The sequence below is a fragment of the Sitophilus oryzae genome, unplaced genomic scaffold (genome assembly GCF_002938485.1).
Source record: "Sitophilus oryzae breed Bouriz unplaced genomic scaffold, Soryzae_2.0 scaffold_2009_pilon_pilon, whole genome shotgun sequence".
NCBI classification, from domain to species: domain Eukaryota; kingdom Metazoa; phylum Arthropoda; class Insecta; order Coleoptera; family Curculionidae; genus Sitophilus; species Sitophilus oryzae.
This window is the reverse complement of record NW_022146735.1, coordinates 133,054-154,511: the sequence shown is the minus strand read 5'-3', so window position 1 is coordinate 154,511 and position 21,458 is coordinate 133,054. Positions and strand designations below refer to the sequence as shown.

Genomic DNA, 21,458 nt, shown 5'->3' with positions numbered 1-21,458 from the left:
ATAAAAATAAGTAAAATAGTTCATATAAATGTATGTCCTAAAATGCTTTGTTTCGGAGATACAGGGTGTAGAAGTTTTATTTTTATTTCAATTTTTTCCAAATAATTTCTGAAATAACGTCAATATTTGGATGAAAATTAGTGTCGGGGAGTTTTTTGATTTGACTTTGATGTGAATATGACTCCTATTTGTAGGGGGCGCCACCAACATGTGTTTTAACTGTTTGCACTTGCCACGAGCAACCGTTCAAAAATAAACATGTTGATTAGACAGTTCCACAGTTTCTGTGGAACTTTTAGTACAAAATCATTACACATTTATGATTTCAATCCAATAACTATTTAGTCAACATGTTTAATGTTGTGTCAATGATGACAGCACCAGGTATTGATAATTTCGATTCCAAATATCTCGAGAACCATTACTCGTGACGATTTTAAAAACGTCGTAAATAAATAATTTTATATATTATAAATATTTTAAGATATACTTTTTTGCTCGGTAGTTTTATACAGGTACGGACAAAAAGTTATTACTCTTCAAACCAGTTAAAATATGTAGGTGGCGTCCTTTGCAAGTAGGAGTCCTACTGACATCAATATCAAATTTCTCATGTCAAAAAACTCCCAGACACCAATTTTCATCAAATATAGACGTTACTTCAGAAATTATTAGGATAAAATCTCGAAATAAAAGTGAAACTTCTACACCCTGTATCTCCGAAACTAAGCAATTTAGGACATACATTGATACGAACTTTTATACTTTTTTTATCTGCAGAATATGCTGCCAAAGTTTCCGGAATACAGTTCGGACAACCCTGTATAATAATTAATCATTTAGTAGGTACTTACTTTTATTTATATCTTGGACAAAATCATTACTCTTCTCAAACGCCTTTGCCCTCTGAATAGGAGAATTAAAACCACTATTATAATCCCTAGTAAGAAAGAACCCATTCTGTTGAGTACTACTAGCTGGAGTAGTACTACTACCATCTCCTCTAACCCTCACTTGAGTATTAAATCTCACATACTCATCACCACTAGTTTTAATCGGCTGTCTCTCACCAAAAATATTCTTTGACAACTGCACTGACACCTTATCCTGTCCTTTCTCAAACCTTATAGGTATTCCGTGGTTGGTACTAGGATAAAAAGAATTACTTGGTGTTACAGTTGGTACTGTAGGACTGTAAGGCGTGTTGGTAGAGACGAAAGTACCATATACAGTAGCTTGATTTGATGGTGCTTCAGTTGAGTTAGATTGGTAGAGTAGTGGTACCGTTTTCTTGATAAAAGGTGGTTCATACACAGGTTCACGTGGTCCAGTATTAAAAGATCCTTGTTCAGGTACTGGTAAATCCAAAGGTTTATAAGTTGTAGTGTGATAATTAAGGGGTACATTCGTTGAAAGGGTACTATCGGTGTTTCCGAGATTAAAAGGTTCTGTTGGAATAGGATTTGTTAACGCTGTAGTAGTGTAAATGGGAGGAAGGGTTTTATCGGTACTGCCAAGGTTGAACAAGTCCTTGTTATCGTTTTTGGGTAAATAAGTGTACTTTGACTGAGTTGTAGGTTGGTTTGGTAGTAAAGTTGTCCCAATTCTACTACCTACGAAAGGTTTACCGCTGTTAATCGGCTGGGTAGTAACTAGATGCGGTGTAATAGAGGATATAGCTGAAACCTTAGGTGCTTCAAGAAAACTAAGGTCTTTTACATCAGAGTATGTACTTCGATGATTGGATATACCAGAAGATGTTTTATAGGTACCATCTCTGATGCTGTTAAACGAATTTTTAACGAAAGATGAAGATTCTTCAGGGACTTGTGTCTCAAGTTCCTGACTGTTGTTTGATTCAGTTTCAAAATTCTTTCTTTGTGCGGTTTCGTCATTTATTATTTTTACAGGTATTTGATTTTGGAAAGAATTATATGAAGCTTGATTCACACTCCTGGGTGTAGATACTACTGATCGATGTGTTGAAGGAGGAACTTCGTAATTTGGAGCCTTAGAAGAACCATAATTTTGTTGATATTGGGGTTTGTAGGTAGATGAAGATGCTGTATGATAAGTAGAGACAATATTTGGGTTTGACGACTCTGTGGAAGTAGGAGAAAGATAGTTGTTATTGGAAGTTTCAAGATTTCTTGAATATGAAGAATCAGCAGGACTTCTGGTAGAAGAATAATGATTTATGTTATTTGGTACACCAGAATTTACATTTGAATTGAAATTATTTTTTCCGAAGTTTGTATTTTGTTGTGTTTTAGGCTTATTATTATTTGATCCATCTTCTAATGTATCTTCACTAGTACTAAAATAATTATGGTTATAAATCTTAGTTCTTTGGGTGCTAAAAGAATTTCTTTCTTCCGTAACTCTTTCTTCTTTGTTTTTCGTTGTGTACTTAGTACTTCCTCTGAAAGATGTACCAGAATTACCAATTTTTTCACCAAAACTAAAATCATTTTTTGAATTAACATCTATTTTCTTAATCTGTCTATTCTGTTCCGTGTCATAATTGTTGTTAGTTCCAAAATTCCCAGTTTCTTGTTCAATATCTTTTTTGGTTTGTTTGGATTTAGAAGTTCTTTCAGATTGGTAAATTTGATTTAAGTTTCTTTGGGCATTTGCTAGGTGCCTGTTATTTGATTCTGCTTGTTCAATGTGTTGTTCTATGTCGTTATTGTTAGGTATTCTGTTGGTATTCTTCGTTTGACTTGGTCGGTTGTATCTGCTTCTGGTTGAGACACGTTCTTCAGTTCTCATAACAGCTCCATGGTTAAATTCAACTGAAAATAAAATTAGAATTAAAATTAAATTCCTAATAAATTAGGAATTTAAAATCCTAAATTTATCCATCATTGTCTTACACGCTGAAATGTTGACCACTAATTTAGAATGACCAGACCTGTACATAATTTCTGGAAAATATGATATTTTGTATTTTTTATAACTTACCATTTAAAGAATCGTTTTTTCTTGAAGCTTTCCTTCTAGCAATGTCATTCTGAAGCTTTTCAGCACTTTCCTCATAGAGATTAGGTGAGTTGGTACAATTTACTTTGTTCCACCATTCACATATAAGCTCTTTTTGTTGGAATATGGTACCATTGGGACATAAGAACGAGATTTTTCTTCCATCTTCGCATATGTGAAATACCTTGAAGATTTTTTTTTTATTTTTGGAAATTATTTTAAAAGTCATGTTATATTATACCTGACATTCAGTCTCTAGATCAGCATAATATCCAGATTTGATGCCTCTACAGCTAAAAGATGTCCTAGGAATGTAGGAATAAGCAGGGTAGTCCCTTTTTGGTTTACCTTCAATACCTTGGAGGTATTGAAAGTAGTCATTGTTGGCATTTTGTATTTTTCTGTTTTGCTCTAGGTTGTCGTCGGCTTTCAAACCGTAGACTAGCTAAAATATCATGTAAATATCGTTAATACATTTTCTGTGTCATTATTCACAGCACAAAATATTTATTTCACTACTTGGAATTAGAGGAAACTAAATTTTGGATTGTTATCAATAGATATAATGTATTATATTATTAATAGCATACAAAATATTGGATATCGAACATAAAATTGTCGATACACTAGAAAATCGATAGTATAATACATCTCTAATTGGTATTTTTTTTTAATTTGCAAAATAACACTTAACGTATTGTTTAAGAGACAGAATTAAATATAAATATTCTTACCATTGGTCTAAAACAATAAGCTGCATAAAAGAGAATGGCCAGGCCTGAAAAAAAACAGATTTCTTTAATAATTAAGACTTAATTACATCACTTAAAACTAGCTGAAAATATTTAAAATTGTTCCTTATATAATTTCCTACGTTAGCAATATGTCTTCAAGCACCTGTATAAAGAAATTAAATCATAAAATTTTATTTATATTGTAAAAATATGTTAAATATGTAAAGTAGGTTGTTTCAATTAATTGGATATAATTTAGTATTTAATTGATATGCGTTTTATAAACGTTTGATGAAATTATATTAAATATTTAATTATGTTCATTGGTTATAAGCCCTGGCAAATAAAGAAGTCATATACAGAGTGTTTCCAAAACAGGATTCCTTAGAATGTTGCTTTTTTTCATTGCTAAGTTCACATAAACCAGTAATTCACTATTTTATACAAAAGATGCTAAGTGACAATAAGTATGCTACTAGAACACCAAGGTTTAAAATACAAAAAAAAATAGAAAAATTATATAGAATTCATTAAATGCATTTTTTAAAAAGCTGCTGTTTTCTATTTCCTTTAGAATTGCTCAATTTTTTTCGTTATTTTTAAATTAAACTCAATATACCGGGTGCGTCTCAAAACGGGCTCACCCCCTATAACTTTTTTATATTTTCAGTTAAAAAAACGAGATTTGGTATGTTAGTATATGACATAAATTAGGATTGATTGACTTAATCAATTATTTTCGGTCACTTTCTGTTTCACCGGAAAGGACTACAATTTTTGATTTTTAAATGACACCCTCCATTTGTTTTACTTCATTTGATAGAAAATGGCATTCTGAATAGAATGACCTCGAGAATGACATAGCATGTATTCCATGTTCTATGTCAACGTTTAATAGTTTCAATTAAAAAAAATAGCATTTTAAAATTTAATTTAGAGTACATGTCCATAAATGTAACGGTATCTTTTTACTTTATTCAATAGAAAATAACACTCTGAATAGAATGACTATCGTATGTCAACTTTTGACATTTTTGCATATGGTTTATTTGAAATTATAACATGCGGTTTATAACGAAAGTTTGACTCAAATGCCAAGAGTGTGGTATCAAATTATTCGTAAAAAAATGCTTTTTCCAAATATGCTAATGAGCCACCCTCGTCCATTTGAAAAAATTAAGATATGATTAAAAATGCAATTTGAGCATCTTTTAACCGACAAGGATAAGACACTAAAAACATTAGACGATCAAATCTATTTTTCCACGGCTTCTTGATTAAAAATTAGTGTTTTTAACATAGCCATGGCACTCTAGATCGAAATTTAAAATACGGTTTTTTATTAAGCGAAAATGTCAAAAGGATATGATATGTCATTTTATTCAGAATGTTATATTCATTTTCTATCGAATAAAATAGAAAAATACCGAGGGTGGCATTTAAAAATCAAAAGTTGTAGTCATTTCCGGTGAGACAGGAAGTGACCAAAAACAATTGAATACGATAATGAATCCTAATTTATGTCATCTATTAACATACCAAATCTTGTTTTTCTATCTGAAAAAATAAAAAAGTTATAGTAATGAGCCACTTTTGAGACGCACCCGGTATATCTATAAATCAAAAAACTAATAAATGCCCCTATATCTAAACCTTCTAGTTTCTTCAGTAGATCCATTTAATAGTTATTTTTTATACAAGACGATAAAATGCTTAAGACGATAAATAGTTATTTTTTATACAAGACGATAAATGGTATTTTATCGTCGACCGACAAGATTAATTCACGAGCGATGAAATCGCAAGAGAATTAATTTCGGGAGGCGATAATGCAATTTTATCGTCGTGTATAAAACAATATTTTTTTCCATACCGAGTTACGTTTTAAAAAATATTCAGAAATTATTATTTCAAGAAATTTATTATGAGTAGAAAAAATATTGTGCTGGGTTGGCGTTGGTTTCTATGTAATTTGACAAATAAATAAAGCTGTCTCTTTAGTTGTCAGTTTTGAGTCAATATTTTTTAATTCTCTTTTTTGTCGATTGCTGATTGAACTGGAGCCAGAAATGGCTCAAAACGAAATAAGTAAATTACCAACAGATATTCAGGCTGAGGCGACAAACGCCATATCCAAACTACTTCCATTTAAATCCCGAATAACTTATGAAAATGACTACAAAAATTTTCAAAAATGGAATCAATTAAAAAACCTGCGAGAAGAAAATTTTTAACCTATCCTCTCTGTTAAAGTATCATTTAATCTACCCTTGAGGTTAAAGTACTATTTTATCTACTATTTTTGATAGATATAAGGCAATTTTAACAGGTCCTATGGAAAAAAAGATAATAAATCTATTATTATGATTCCATTGCAAGAATTTCGTTACCGTGATAGTTTCAGAAATTTGGTCTATCCAATCCAAAACATAGAATATAGAAAAGTCTCGCAGCACAATTCTTCTTAAAGTTTTAATAAGCTGAACATGATTTTACGAATTCAAGATCATGTTTTTGTCAATTTTTTTTCATAAACATCTAACCGACCGTCACTTTAAATCACCCTGTATACAGTGATGTTAAAATTCACTACCACCCAACGAACGGTAATTTATTGATATATAAAAAAGCCTATATATTTTATTATTTCTCTGCCGATTTTCCAAATGAAATCATTTGAAATCTTTAATTTTCCTTGGAAATCATAATTTAAGAAATTGCTGACTCTCTAGATATAAACAGTAGGTAGATAATCATCCACTGTTAATAATATATTACAATAGATACGAGGTTACAGTAACAAATGCTTATTAAAAGATATCATGCATAATTGAATCCTGGTAAAACACAGTGGAAATCATCGAGGAACGAAGGAAACATTATTCGGAAGATGAAAGAAAAACGGATAAAGCAAATAAAGATACGCCCATTAGTCTGTTCTATCATTGACCGATTTTTAACGGTGATTATCACTTAATCGCCGAGTCATTTAACCAGCCTTGACTCTGTTTTATTTGATGATTTTCGCGAAAAACTATTCGTTTGCTTCTTCTTCTTCGTTGTTTGTTTGTGTCATAACCTTTACAAAGTGAAAGAAAACCTTTGAATAAAAGGATTAAGGAAGGAGTATAATGATATCCATGTATTATTCTTGTATTCGAGACGGAATTGATATCAAGAACTTCTTATTTTTTGACAGTCCTGTTTGACGTTTTAATTGACACATTTGAATTTGATTTGACATACATATTGCGATTTTGTTCAAATTGGTATGTAACGTCTATTTCTTGCCGCTAAGGCATCACGACGCATGACGTGTTATCAGGTTTATTATACAGGGTGGGTCCGAACTGTATTCCGAACACTTAGGCAGCATATTCTGCAGATAAAAATAAGTAAAAGAGTTCGTATAAATGTATGTCTTAAAATGTTCAGTTTCGGAGATACAGGGTGTAGAAGTTTCATTTTTATTTCGATTTTTCCAAATCATTTCTGAAGTAACGTTAATATTTAGATTAAAATTGGTGTCTGGGAGCTTTTTGACATGAGAAATTTGATTTTGATGTCAATATGACTCCTATTTGTAGGGGGCGCCACCTACATATGTTTTCATTGATTTTAAGAGTAATAACTTTTCGTCTGTACCTATATAATAGAACTGGGGGAAAAATATACAATTCAGTGATTTTTTACTTAAAAAATATCTCTTGGTGAAAATCGCTACAAGCAACCGTTTTCAAGATATTTAGAATGGAAATAGCCAATACATGTCATTATTGACAAAAAATAAACAATGTCGAGTACAGATAGTTATCTGAATGAAATGATAAATTTGGGAACTTTTTATTTTTTTAAATTAATCAATTTGAAAAAATGATGATAAAAAAGATTCTGTTGAATTTTGGCACAAAAACATTTGAAATGTATGATTTCAGTCTATATAATAACTATTTAGTCAACACGTTTAATTTATGTCAATGACGACAGGTATTGATAATTTTAATTCCAAATATCTCGAGAACCATTACTCGTAGCAATTTTTACCAAGAGATTTTTTACGCTAAAAACGTCGTAAATGTATAAATTTTTACTCAGTAGTTTTATACAGGTACGGACAAAAAGTTATTACTCTTCAAACCAGTTAAAACACCTGTAAGTGGCGCCTCCTACAAATAGGAATCATATTGACATCAAAATCAAATTTCTCATGTCAAAAAACTCCCAGACACCTATTTTCATGCAAATATTGACGTTACTTTAGAAATTATTTGGAAAAAATGAAAATGAAAATAAAATTTGTACACCCTCTATCTCCGAAAGCATTTTAGGACATACATTTATACGAACTTTTTTACTTATTTTTATCTGCAGAATATGCTGACGAAGATACCGGAATACAGTTCGGACCAACCTGTATATTATAACCTGGTAACACTATCTTGTAGAACAAAAAAGGAGGAATGACAATGTGACATTTATTTTGCTAGATTTATTTATATATCTGGTGCGTCTTAAAAGGGGCTCACTCCTGTAACTTTGTTTATTTTTGTCAGATAAAAAAACGATATTTGGTATGTTATGTGTTGGTATGTATATGACATAAATTGGGATTGATTTACGTATTAGTTGTTATTGACATCCAGTAGAGTCATAAAAAATAAAAATAAAATTGCAAATATTCGTTTTTTTCCCAAAAATCTTCGGAAGTATTACAATTTTTTAAACTTTTAAGGTGGCATTTTGATCAGCTACAAATTGTACAATTTTGCCCCTTCATGTAACCCACCTCGTATCTCTTTTATTTTCTGAGGTTCAAATAATATAATAAGTTATATCAGTAAAAATATAAAAAACTCTAACCAAACCAAACCAAAAACAAAGAAATCATTAATTACGAACAATAAGAAGACCTAGAAGATACCGATCTTTCAGAAGACCTTAAACGACTGTGTGTACCATCCTTCGCTCAAAAAAAAAGGAATAATACACCAGCCAGCTGTTTCGTCATCCTGAAGAAATAAATCAGATTGAATCGGTTTCTACAATTGCGAATTCCTTTACACTTGAGGGATATACCATTCTATTATGTGAGTTTCCGGCTATTAAGATACAAGTAGAATCCAATTGATCAACATCGTCAATCAAAAAGATCTATGTCGGTATTCAGACGTCTGACACACAATAATAGCCAAAAAAATAATACACGCTTTTATAGCAAATTGAAACAAAAATTAAATAAAATGCTTTTTAATTTTTTTTTCCATAGCAACTGTTAAAATTGTCTTATATCTATCAAAAATAGTAGATAAAATAGTACTTTAACCGCAAGGGTAGATTAAATGATACTTTAACAGCGAGGATAGGTTAAAACATTATTTCTTCTCGCACGTTGCTTCCATTTTTGAAAATGTTTGTATTTCTTTTCATAAGTTATTCGGGATTTAAATGGAAGTAGTTTGGATATGGCGTTTGTCGCCTCAGCCTGAATATCTGTTGGTAATTTACTTATATCGTTTTGAGCCATTTCTGGCTCCAATTCAATCAGCAATCGAAACGAAAAAGAATTAAAAAACATTGACTCAAAACTGACAACTAAAGAGACAACTTTATTTATTTGTCAAATTACATAGCAACCAACGCCAACCCAGCACAATATTTTTTCTACTCGTAATAAATTCCTCGAAATAATAATTTCTGAATATTTTTTAAAACGTAACTCGCTATGAAAAAGAATATTGTATTATACGCGACGATAAAATTGCATTATAGTTTTCCGAAATTAATTCACTCACGATTTAATCGCTCGTAAATCAATCTTTTCGGTCGACGATAAAATACCATTTTATCGTCTTGTATAAAAAATAACTATTATATTCATGATCAGATAAGGATAGAGAATCATGTAACTATACAGGGTTGTTCACCACATACGACACGGAATATTGTAGCTAAACGATTAGATTTTTACAAATTGGAAGTTGTGGGTTCGTTGAAGGACTATTAGAGCTACAATTTAAAAATATTTTTACAGTGTCCCAAATAAATAAAAAATATCGAAGTTGTATTTTTTTAAATGGAACACCTTGTATATTATTACATTTTTTGTTTCTACGATTAAAATAAAGGTAAATTTGATTAAGGTTTATTACACTTAAACCTTACCGTTTTTGAAATATTTTCAATTTTGTGAAATTGCAGTATAAATTTTAAGGCCTCATTTCTTCGAGGGTATCAAAGTTTTTAATACTAAATATTTACTGAAGTTTATTTATTGATCAGTTATTGTGTTGCAATAATAAAGATTTTACTACCTTATACAGAGTGTCTAAATATTTATTTTAAATAATTATTAGATTTAAACGGCTATAACTTGTTTAATTTAAATGAAACACCCTATATATTTTATAAGAATCAGATGCACAATTTAATTGTCTATCAAATTGTATTATACCATCTTTTACCTATCTCTTCAAGTTTCCGTAGAAAATGCATTTTCTTGTAATTTAGAACTCATTTATCAATATACCCATGGAATACTGACATTTTAGGTTATTTTTGAAGATGTACCAAATTTTTAAAGAGTACAGATACTATTATTGTCGATATAGTTCGTTTATTTTGATTAAAAAATAAAAAAAAAACCTCTTTAAATATTTGTTAGAGGACCAATAATATGATTCCAGTATTCAAACTACATTAATTGACTGTTTGCGTTGATTAATAATAATTGCTCCAAATACTAAAAAACTGAATTATGTATCTGTATTAGACAGTGTGGTAAAAAACTATCACCTTAAAAATGATATTTCATTTTTTGACAAATGCTTATTTATAACAGAGACGTTCATTTTCATAACTTATTATTATATTGATTTTTGATTCAAATCCACATTTATTTAGAATAATTTATTAACGAACGCAATTAAGTATGTAATTAATTAGTATTTGGGCGGAAATACTGGTGGTATATTTAATTAATGGTATACTGTTTTATAAAGATTAAAATAGTTTTCTTTTGCATACAAATAATGGGCTAGTAATATTATCGTTTTACTAAAAACGATAATATTACTAGCCTGTACATTTTGTACATTTGTTGTTTTAAAAACAATCTAAAATGTCAATATTCCATGGGTCTATTGATAAATGAGGTCTAAGTTATAAGAAAATGCATTTTCTACAAAAACTTGAAGGGATAGGTAAAAAGTGGTATAATACAATTTGATAGACAATTAAATCGTGCATCTGATTCTCATAAAATATACAGGGTGTCCCATTTAAATTAAACAAGTTATTACCGTTAAAGCAATTATTTAAAATAAGTACAAACACTCTGTAGGCTGAGAACACATTGCACGCAGCACAATAACGATCAATAAATAAACTTCAAGTAAATGTTACTATTAAGCATTTTCCCTCGAATGAGCCTTAAAATTTGCTTTTCACAATTCTAGAAGTGAAATATTCAAAAACGACTGTGTTCAAAACCATAATGAAACTTAGCAATCAGGGTATATTTATTGTCGTAGAAACAAAAATAAATAATACAGGGTGTTCCCATTTAAAGCTGATTTTTATTTATTTGGGACCCTCTGTATCTTGTAAAAATATTTTTAAATTGTAGCTCTAATAGTCCTTCAACGAACCCAAAACTTACAATTTGTAAAAATCTAATCGTTTAGCTACAATACTCCGTGTCGTATGTGGTGAACAACCCTCTATAAAATAAAATCATTTTCAGAGTTTCTTTGAATATGGTAGACAATAATTCGGTATTGATATTAAAAGAATTATAAGCCCAATGACGCAGATGGACTGAGGTGGAAGAAAGAACTGCCATAGATAAACCGGATAAGCAAAATCCATCACCACCAAGGAAGAAAAAGCTAAAATTAGGAAGCTACCGAAAAATGATACAGTAAAAATTTTCCTAGCGGCCAAGAGGAATGCAACGATAATATTGTAATTAGGAATAGATACAAAGTACAACTGAAAAGTGGAAGAGACGCATGCTAAAGCAAAATATAGGGTAATATATTTTTTTCACCCAGTTTTAGCTGGTCGTCATCCGGTCATGACCAGTTAGTTTCGCTTTCCTAGGGTCAGAGAGGTTGTCGATCAAATAATACCTATTTTGTGAAGTATTGGCATATAAGTAAAGAAAATAGCACAAAGGTTAAGTAATTTATAATAAGCAGTGCCTAATTTCGCTGTGTTTTGTAGCTGTATACCAAGCTGTGTTCTCCTGGAAGGATATCTAAATATTTTGGGAGAGCCTTAGATACTACATCAGCAGCACCAATAACAACAGCCTGACCTAACCAAACCAAACAAAACAAAATTTAGATAAATTAAAATTCAAGCTTAAAATGATATATGAGTTAAATAGATCTGGCAGAACTTGGACCTAGATATAGAAAAATGTCCATATGTGAATGGATGCCCATAAAGCTTGATGTAACTCCGGATCCGACTAAAATACCAGATCTACCCATCTCTACTCCTTAGCCCATGGAAGACTATCAGTTCCTTCATTTAATGTTGGAAGAATTGGAAGTATGGGTTATCGATTAGAAGTATGTGGGACTTCCCCGAAACTCAAATCTAATATCCAATTTGTTATCATTACTTATTACATTGGCAGCTGATTTTTTATCGGCTTTAAATGGTCAAGTTCTGGAAACCGTTTTATTATTTTTGCTCGTTCATAAGTTATGTTATTTTAATACCCAATAATCTGCAGAACTGATATTTTGTTCATTTCTGTTATATAAACCTTTTTTTCTGACATACAGTTCACGCAATTTTAACGAATCGCACTGGCAACTACACTGCAAATCCCAATTCCAGATCCCATCCAGATATAGCCCCGGGATTGGAACTACTGTCTTGCAAAACAATAATTCAGACAAGAATTTGCCCAGGTTACTTAGTATTTTATGATACATGATCATGTTCATGTCAACAATTTTCGAAATGTCACAGTCAACAATTTTCGGAAAGATCCAAAAATAGAAAAATATACAAGGTGTTATATTTAAAATATGATACTATACAGGGTGTTATATTTAAAATTATAGATAGGTAGTTAAAATATCAATCGGTTCAATATTTTTTTCGAACATGTATTTATTTATTTATTATCTAATTTATTCCATTTAACTGCTACACAATGTACAGTTCATACCAAATAAACTTTTAGTCACGTGATTAAGCTTGACCGGCACAGCGTTGCCCACTTTTATATATTTTCTTTTAATCAAAATATTTTAGGAAACAAAAATAAATTAATTATAAATATATAACCAATTATTATTTACATCGGCAAAACTAACCTTCTTAAGAGCACTTAAGGGACATAAACGACCATTACTACCGCTTTCCTGTTCAAAATATTCTAATAAAGTTGCGATGAGTTTTTTACCGCTATTAAGCTATCTTGTACACTTCGTCTATATTGTACATGGAGTCAACGATAGAGTAAAGTCCATTATCTCATTTGTTTCGAGGTTTACAAAAAAATGTTAAAATCAAAAGTTATAGGGAAGGTTAAGATACACATTTTAAAATTATTATAGAGTATACGGGGTGCATCAAAAAAGTGTGGCGGATATAACATATGTTTTTTTAAAGGCAACAACCTATTTTTTATTTTATTTTTAGATTCTGCCGAAAATTCTATAACTTTTTATATATAATGTTATATACCTAAAATTAATAGTTTTTGTAATATTTAAATTTGTTTATACAAATGTTAAATTGCAGTGTGGTAAAAAATTTCAGTGGTACCATTGTTTCTGAAGTTGGAACACCAAAATTTGGTATGAGAGTTCTATAGAGATTAAAAAGAAGATATATGTTAAGATATTTTAGTTAAATGTTACATGGTGTTCAAAATATATTTATGAATTTCAACTACTTAAAATTAAAAAATCCCAAATTTTTTAAATGGTACACCCTATATATTTTGATTTTTTCTGATAGATTTTGCAAAGCTCTTCAACGTTTATTAAGTATGTCATATACCTATTTTTAATAATTTGCGATTTATTCCAATTTATTCTATTTTTACCCATATCTTTAATACAATTACGCTATAACATCATAGTTGCCACGACAAAAAATAATAATTATTATCAGAATTTCATATATCTGTTAAGCAAGTTAAGAACAAAAGGTGAATTTTAGTTTAATTTGTTGTAATAAGTATAAATTTTAGAGGTAGAGGTAATTGTTTCAGATTTTCCTGAAAACGGATTAGTCAGTGTCAATGATATACACGAACAAGCCAAAATAAACATATTTTTGGTTCAGTACTATAAGAATAGATGTAGATTATCTAGAAAACATTTTCATATTATGTTATACTATAATATTTTCAGTGTGTAATGGACGGTTTCGCGGCAGTAGTAATATTGGCTTTACGAAATGAATTATAAACCAGAATTACTATGAGAAAAAAAAACTTTACTGTATGTCGAAGAAAATTTCAATATCAGTAGTTGTCAACAATTAGGTAATCTAGTTAGTATTACCCTAATTTGTGGCTATTCGCCCCGACGGAACATCCAAGTGTCATCTTTCATAATATAGAAATACACCAAGAAATCCACGACTACGATTTTAGTTTATTTGAGTAAAGTTAATTAATTTTAACTAATAATAACAATTGTAACTAATTATTAAACTATTTGTTAAATATAAGTAATAAATATTTTTGTTTTGTCACGGCAACTATGATGTTATAGCGTAATTGTATTAAAAATTAGGCTAAAAATAGAAAAAATTGGAATAAATCGCAAACTATTAAAAATAGGTATATGACATACTTAATAAAAGTTGAAGAGCTTTGCAAAATCTATTAGAAAAAAAGAAAATATATAGGGTGAACCATTTAAAAAATTTGAGATTTTTTAATTTTAAGTAGTTGAAATTCATAAATATATTTTGAACACCCTGTAACATTTAACTAAAATATCTTACCATATATCTTCTTTTTAATCTCTACAAAACTCTCATACCAGATTTTGGTATTCCAACTTCAGAAACAATGGTACCACTGACAATTTTTTGCCACACTGCAATTTAACATTTGTATAAACAAATTTAAATATTACAATAACTATTAATTTTAGGTATATAACATTATATACAAAAAAGTTATAGAATTTTACGCAGAATCTAAAAATAAAATAAAAAACGGGGTGTTGCATTTAAAAAACATATGTTATATCCTCCACACTTTCTTGAAGCACCCTGTATACTCTATAATAATTTTAAAATGTGTATCTTAATCTTCTCTATAACTTCTGTATTAAACATTTTTTTGTAAACCTCGAAACAAATGAGATAATGGATTTTACTCTATCGTTGACTCACCCTGTACATTAAAAGAGGTTCTAAAAAGAACAATGTTCGACTGCAACAATGAAAAAAAGGATCTCTCAGTCGAAATGAATATGACTTTGACTCAAAAGATTGGCGCTTTTCAATAGGGCCAAGAACGACGTTCCTTTGCCCAAAGCATTAACTATCTTTTCATAAGCTTTAAAAAATTACTTTAGAGAATAGAAGAATCTATCAGTTCAAAGTATTTCACTTTTGACCTAAAATGAATATGCGAAGAAGTTCTTGCTACAAGAACAATAGTCTCTTTGATTCATGCAAAAATTCTTGATTGAAAAGGGACATTTCTTGATTAAAGAGACACTTTTCTTAAACCAATAGCGAATACTATTGACTCGACTAAAATTTATTTTGATGTAAGAGAAGTCTATACATCATATACAGGCATATTACGAGGTATATTATTTTCTGATAAATTTAGGTTTTCCTGGTCTGTAGTAAGTAAAGTGATATTATTTTCCTCGTAAGTAAGTTGTTATTTCTGCATCTTCACTCTTTGGTATTTTTGGGGTGGTTCATCACTCTACAAATTACGAAGAAATGTTACATCATGATTAATCAAAGTAAAGCAAATAAATCATTAAGATTATAAGCTTTGGTCACATTTTGAATTTTTTAATACGACGAAGTCTCAAGAATTTCAAGTGAAATTCTAAAATTTTTGTAATTATTTGCATAAAAAAATCGATACCAATATTCTTATTCTATCTATAGTCACACGCATGCATTATCTAAACAGGTGCATTAGGTAAATGTCTCTTACCTTCAAATATAGCAAATAAATGCTTTACTTTCCATTTTTTCAGAAACTCCTTTAAAGAATCCATATATCCTAAAAATTGTCCATAAAAATGACAAATGCAGGTTAATAACGATCACTAATTTGTTATACGATATGCGTTTAAAAAGCAAATTATGCAAAATTCCAAGTGAAAAATTCCAAGCAACAAAACCCGTACGTACTATGATGTACGACTGATCGGACTGCCGACTGATTGTATATACCGTCCTTCGTCATCGTCTTTGCGTATCGTTATTATTTTTCATCAAAAGAGTATTTAGCTATTGGAAAAATGGCCATGTTTCTTGAATGAAGTACTTCCTAGTGTATTTTTCTTATTATCTTAAAACAAAGTAACTTGCACTTTTAGAATTTAGAATGAGTGGGAGGGGGATTAATCACTGTGACCTTACAGATCCATTGTGTCCCCCTTTCTTGAGTCATAACTCATCATACAATCCCAGAGCTTTGACAAAAGCCAGTATCTGGGACGGTTTTATAGAGGGTAGTTCTCCATCTCCAATATCAATCGTACCAAAATTCATGGCACGAATGGTTGTCGTCTCGGCGCACTCAGTGATGAGGTGTACTGGTGTTTCCCCATCTTCCCCACAGAATCTGCATTCGCCGTTTCTTCTTAGTTTCAATCTACTGAGGTGTTCATTGAGGAGACAGTGTCCTGTTAAAAACCCCGTGACAATCCGAAGATTGTTCTTACTTAAACCCAGGAAGATTTGTGGTTTTTCTTGATCATAAGCCCTCAGAAACTTCTTCGAGTGTCTTAGACCGTTGCAAGATTTCCATTCCAGGTTGCGGATGGAATCTTCCAAGTTCTTGAGTTCCGCCTTGAGTTGGTTACCACTTGGAAAGCAGAACGGTTCTGGTCCAGTTAGTGGAGTGTTCGCTCCTTTCCTAGCTAGATTATTTGCTTTTTCATTGCCTTCTATCCCTTGGTGAGCAGGCACCCAGAGTAGGAGGACTTTGTTTTCTTTGCCTAATTTATTCAGCTTCTCTATGCATTCTTTGACCAATTTCGAATTGATTGATACTGAGTTGATCGCTTTTAACGCTGCTTGACTATCAGACAAGATGGCTATTTCTTGTTTCCGATTCAACCTATCTTGTTCAACCTATCTAAGATAAGTTGTACGCATCTTTCGATAGCGTAGATTTCTGCCTGTAGGATACTAGGGTAAGTGCCCATTGGTTCGGAGTATTTAGCTCTCGGCCCAAACACTCCGATCCCTGTTCCCGGATTGGTTTTGGAAGCATTAGTATACCAAGTTATGGTATGGTCTTTTAACAGCTGGGCAAGCGTTTCGCTCTTCCAATCCTTTCTATTGCTCAATACTACATTGAGATGTTTCTCAAAGTTGTACGTTCTTGGCATATCGTCCACTGGGAGTTGCAGGAGTGGTATTTCCTTTATGAGGGTGTTCCAAGCCCTTGATCTCACAATTCTCCCAGTACTAATTCCGTTAGTGACCATTCTAATCATTGTCGCATTGGCATATCTACCAATGACAATGTGCAGTGGTGTTAGATCTAGAATGACCTCCATTGCTGCTGTTGGACAGGTTCTCATGGCTCCTGTGATGCAAACGCATGCTAGTCTCTGGACTTTGCATAGGTTTAGCCTTGCCGTCCGTTGCCCTAGTTTTGTGTACCAGGCAACTGCTCCATAAGTAATCATGGGTCTTACTATCATGGTATACATAACTTGCACTTGGTTGAATGAAAATAGATTCAAGAGAAATTTTCGAATTTTTCAAGAGAACCAGTTTTCTTGAGTTAAGAGAGTTTTTCTTCAGGCAAAATATTTTCTTTTACGCTAAAATAAATTCTCGTCACTAATTCAAGTTCTATTCAAGGCTATCTTTTTTATCAGTGAAGGTCTGCTAGTAAACATTTTCAAGCTTAAATTATCACAATACTATTTATTTAAACCAAAATCTCGTAATACAAAACTGAAGTGTCAAAACGAATGACAATGTCAGGAAATATATAAATAAATGCGGCAACTTGACATTTTTTACAGCAGAGCTATCACCTGAATCCCCAGCGCGAAATTTAAATTCCAGTTAGTCAGCACGGCGCCGAATATGTCTATGGTTGGCAACAATAAATTTAAAAATCGTACCCTCGATTGCGTAACTAAAAGTTTAATTGATATGAAATATATGTACCATTAAAATGGGCATAATTATTAATTTAAAATTCAGTTCTAAAGTGTTTATTTTATTTAACATTTTAGTAATCAATATTAGACATAATATTGAGTACATTAACAGAAAGAAAGTTATTTAATTTTTCATTTCAAAATCCATAATCCATTTTGTCTTAAATATTCATAATAAGTAAAAGTTTTCAACTTTTTAAAAGAAGATGCGGTGGTTCTATTAAGCAATTATTCAAATATTTATTTATTTTCTGAACTAATATGGTTATATAAAAATGAACGAGTCAAATATTATGAAAAGTTAAATATATAGCTATTGTAAATTAATTTTAAACCAACAATGTATAATTTATAATTCGGTGAAATGTTTATAATGAAACAGGCAAAAGTGTAAATGATCTAAGATCGGCGATAACATCGTAACATTCTATCAATACATGAGAAGATAATGATCTTAAATTTCTCTTTGTTTTTTTTTGTTGTTCGGTAGTAATGCATGATTTAAGTTATGTTTGGTATAAATTATTAAATAAGAAGCGATGGAAAATTGACTATGTGTTTTTTAACTTAGATAATTCTCATAAAATTTAAATGCTGTCCAACATGTCAGATTTTATAATTTAGAGAGCTTTTAAATGCGCAGGAAGAATAGTCTCGAAATGTCTGGATATATACTATGATAATTCTAGATTAGAAATGTTACGGCAAATCTATATACTAGATTAATCAAAACATTTGAAAAATCGACAACAAACAAATCATAATGACAATTTGACTCGAAATACCAAGTGTGTGGTACCAAATTATTCGTAAAAAATGCTTTTTCCTAATATGCTAACGAGCCACTCTCGTTCCATTTGAAAAAAATTGAGATATTATTAAAAATACGATTTGGGCATCTTTTCTTCAAGGCAAGACATTAAAAACATTAGACAATCAAATCTATTTTTCTAAGGTTCCTTGATTAAAAATTAGTGTTTTTAACACAGCCATGCCACTCTAGATTGAAGTTTAAAATACAATTTTGTTTTAAGCGGAAATGTCAAAAGTTGACATATGATATGTCATTCTATTCATAGTGTCATTTTCTAATGAATAAAATAAAAAAATAACGAGGATGCTATTTAAAAATCAAAAGTTGGAATGAATTGAATACGTCAATCAATCCTAATTTATCGCATATAGTAACATACCAAATCTCGTTTTTTATCTGGAAAAATAAAAAAGTTATAGGGGTGAACCTTTTTGAGACGCACCCGGTATAACTAACTATACCGGGTGCGTCTCAAAAGTGGCTCGCCCCTATAACATTTCTTTATTCTTTTAGATAAAACAACGATATTTGGTATGTTAGTATATGACATAAATTGGGATTGATTGACGTATTCAATTGTTTTTGGTCACTTCCGGTTTCACCGGAGATAAAGCAGATTTTGGAACTGACTTTTGACAATTTTGGGCAAACAAAGCTCTTTTGTATAGATGTAAAGTGTAGCAGTTCTATGGCCACGTAATATCCAGACACCCTGTATGTACTGCACATTTTGTTAAATAAGATAAAACACAAACTGAAACTTACCTAATTTAAAGATGTGATATCGCTCCATCGAAGGTGGGATTCTGTAATAGAAGAAAAAAGAGACTTTATTAGGAAATATGGTTTTTAATAAGCATTTAAAAATTGCATTAATATTTTTTGTTCTTAATGGAAGGTCGACTCTTTAAAAGCGTTTGTCTGCGTTCGGTTTTCTGTTCCCAGAACAGATTGCTACATCTGTTTGTCTTCAATCGAGAGTGTGAAAATAATGTAAGACAAATAATTTTTGTTTTAGTTTAGCACGTAAACGTTAATAATGTTTTAAAAGTGAACCTTGATGAACTAGGAATATTTTTAATTTTAGATGATACCCAGGACCACTGATGATTGTGATATTCAACTTTCATAGTTTTACACCAAGTTGCTAAAAATCAAGAGAACAATCAATTTAGGAGCATTACAGTTGCAGTTGTTTGTTGAATATTTAATTAACCATACAAAGATCAAAATTTTAATATACAACTTAGGTTTATCTATAACACTCGGTATAATATGTAGATATTGTTAGATAAAAAGTCTAAGGATCAATTTATATACCTATACATTGTTTTATTATATTCCGTGAACAACGTTTCATTAACCGTATAATAATTGGAAATTATACCTCTTCTTTATAATTACGTAAGAAAATCCTTCTTCGTACAGGTTTTTTATGTGTTTACATTTAATTTCAGCATGAAAAGTGAAATATGTAATCATTTTCACTATAAAATAGCTTCATGTATTTTACATGGCAAGTTTTCCCATATACACGGTGTAAATTGTTTTGACTAGCAATTTCATTTTTTTTTCAAATATTTAAAGTTTTTCTAATAAAGAATGGAAGATTTCGGCATGTGACATTCAAAAATTGACAGGAAATCAATTTAACTTTGAATTAGAATAATTACCAGAACAGACAACTGTCACTGCCAACAATACACATAAGTAATGTCTAAACATTTGTGGCGGGTTTATTTCTGAAAAGAGTCTGTGTATTTAGCAATTAAAACAGAAATAGCAACGGTCTAGCTACGTTGAAACACCAGTTCCCATTAGAACACCGAAGTCAAGCGACGTAAGGCGATACTGGTGGATGGACGGGTGACCGATTCGAAACTCTGTATCGTGCTGTTGCTCAAGGGAAAAGTGTAAAATCTATTGATACACACTGCTCGTTCACGCTGGTTCGAGGCCGGATGAGATCGGATATCTCGTGAGTAAGAGTTGATTTAGACACTTCCTAAGTCGGTAGGCCATTGACCATGATATGTCCGAGGACCGTGGTTCGGATTCCGCGTAAACAAAGTAGGCCCCGTCCAGATTAGCCCTGGCAGCAAAAAGGATACGCTAACTGAAATCTTTACTTTTAAAACAGAAATCTAAAATATTATAAGAATTTTTCTTTGTAAAATACCACTCCGAATCTAAACGGAAACCAGGTTGACGGTAGTTTTTTACTCAAAAAGAAATGTGTCCACTTCTTCAAGCGATTAACTGCCAATCTTCGTTAAGAAGATAACTATAGAGAAGATAACATATAGAGGAGAATAAAAATTAAAAAAAATAACTAATAAAAAAATTAGTAGGTACATAGTGTAATTCGAATATTTGATAGTCTAGATATTTCACAAATATCAAATTTCTCACAGTCGTATATGTATTTTGTATTTATCATTTTTTATATACACGGTGAGTCTTAAATAAGTGCAACTATTTTTAGTGGTAGTCAGTGGCGTAGTAACCAATGGCCCTGGGGCAAATTAAAAAATGGGGCCCCACTGCTATGTATACTGATTA

General features: G+C 30.9%; 1 protein-coding gene across 3 annotated transcripts in view; it reads right to left on the bottom strand.

Annotated features, from left to right (window-relative positions):
• LOC115884064 (probable serine/threonine-protein kinase DDB_G0282963) overlaps positions 1-20,521 on the bottom strand; it is a 32,129-nt gene extending 11,608 nt beyond the window's left edge. For 2 of the 3 annotated variants that reach the window (XM_030902516.1, XM_030902517.1), the window contains exons 1-6: positions 20,284-20,521; positions 19,662-19,702; positions 3,717-3,760; positions 3,224-3,427; positions 2,965-3,166; positions 855-2,795 (exon numbers count right to left, since the gene is read on the bottom strand). In XM_030902516.1, the coding sequence (XP_030758376.1) occupies positions 855-2,795; positions 2,965-3,166; positions 3,224-3,427; positions 3,717-3,760; positions 19,662-19,702; positions 20,284-20,378 (2,527 nt within the window). In that variant the 5' untranslated portion in view covers positions 20,379-20,521. Of the gene's footprint in view, positions 1-854; positions 2,796-2,964; positions 3,167-3,223; positions 3,428-3,716; positions 3,761-19,661; positions 19,703-20,216 lie in introns of all 3 variants that reach the window. The other variant, XM_030902518.1, reaches the window with a different exon arrangement.
• Between the last annotated feature and the right edge of the window lie 937 nt (positions 20,522-21,458).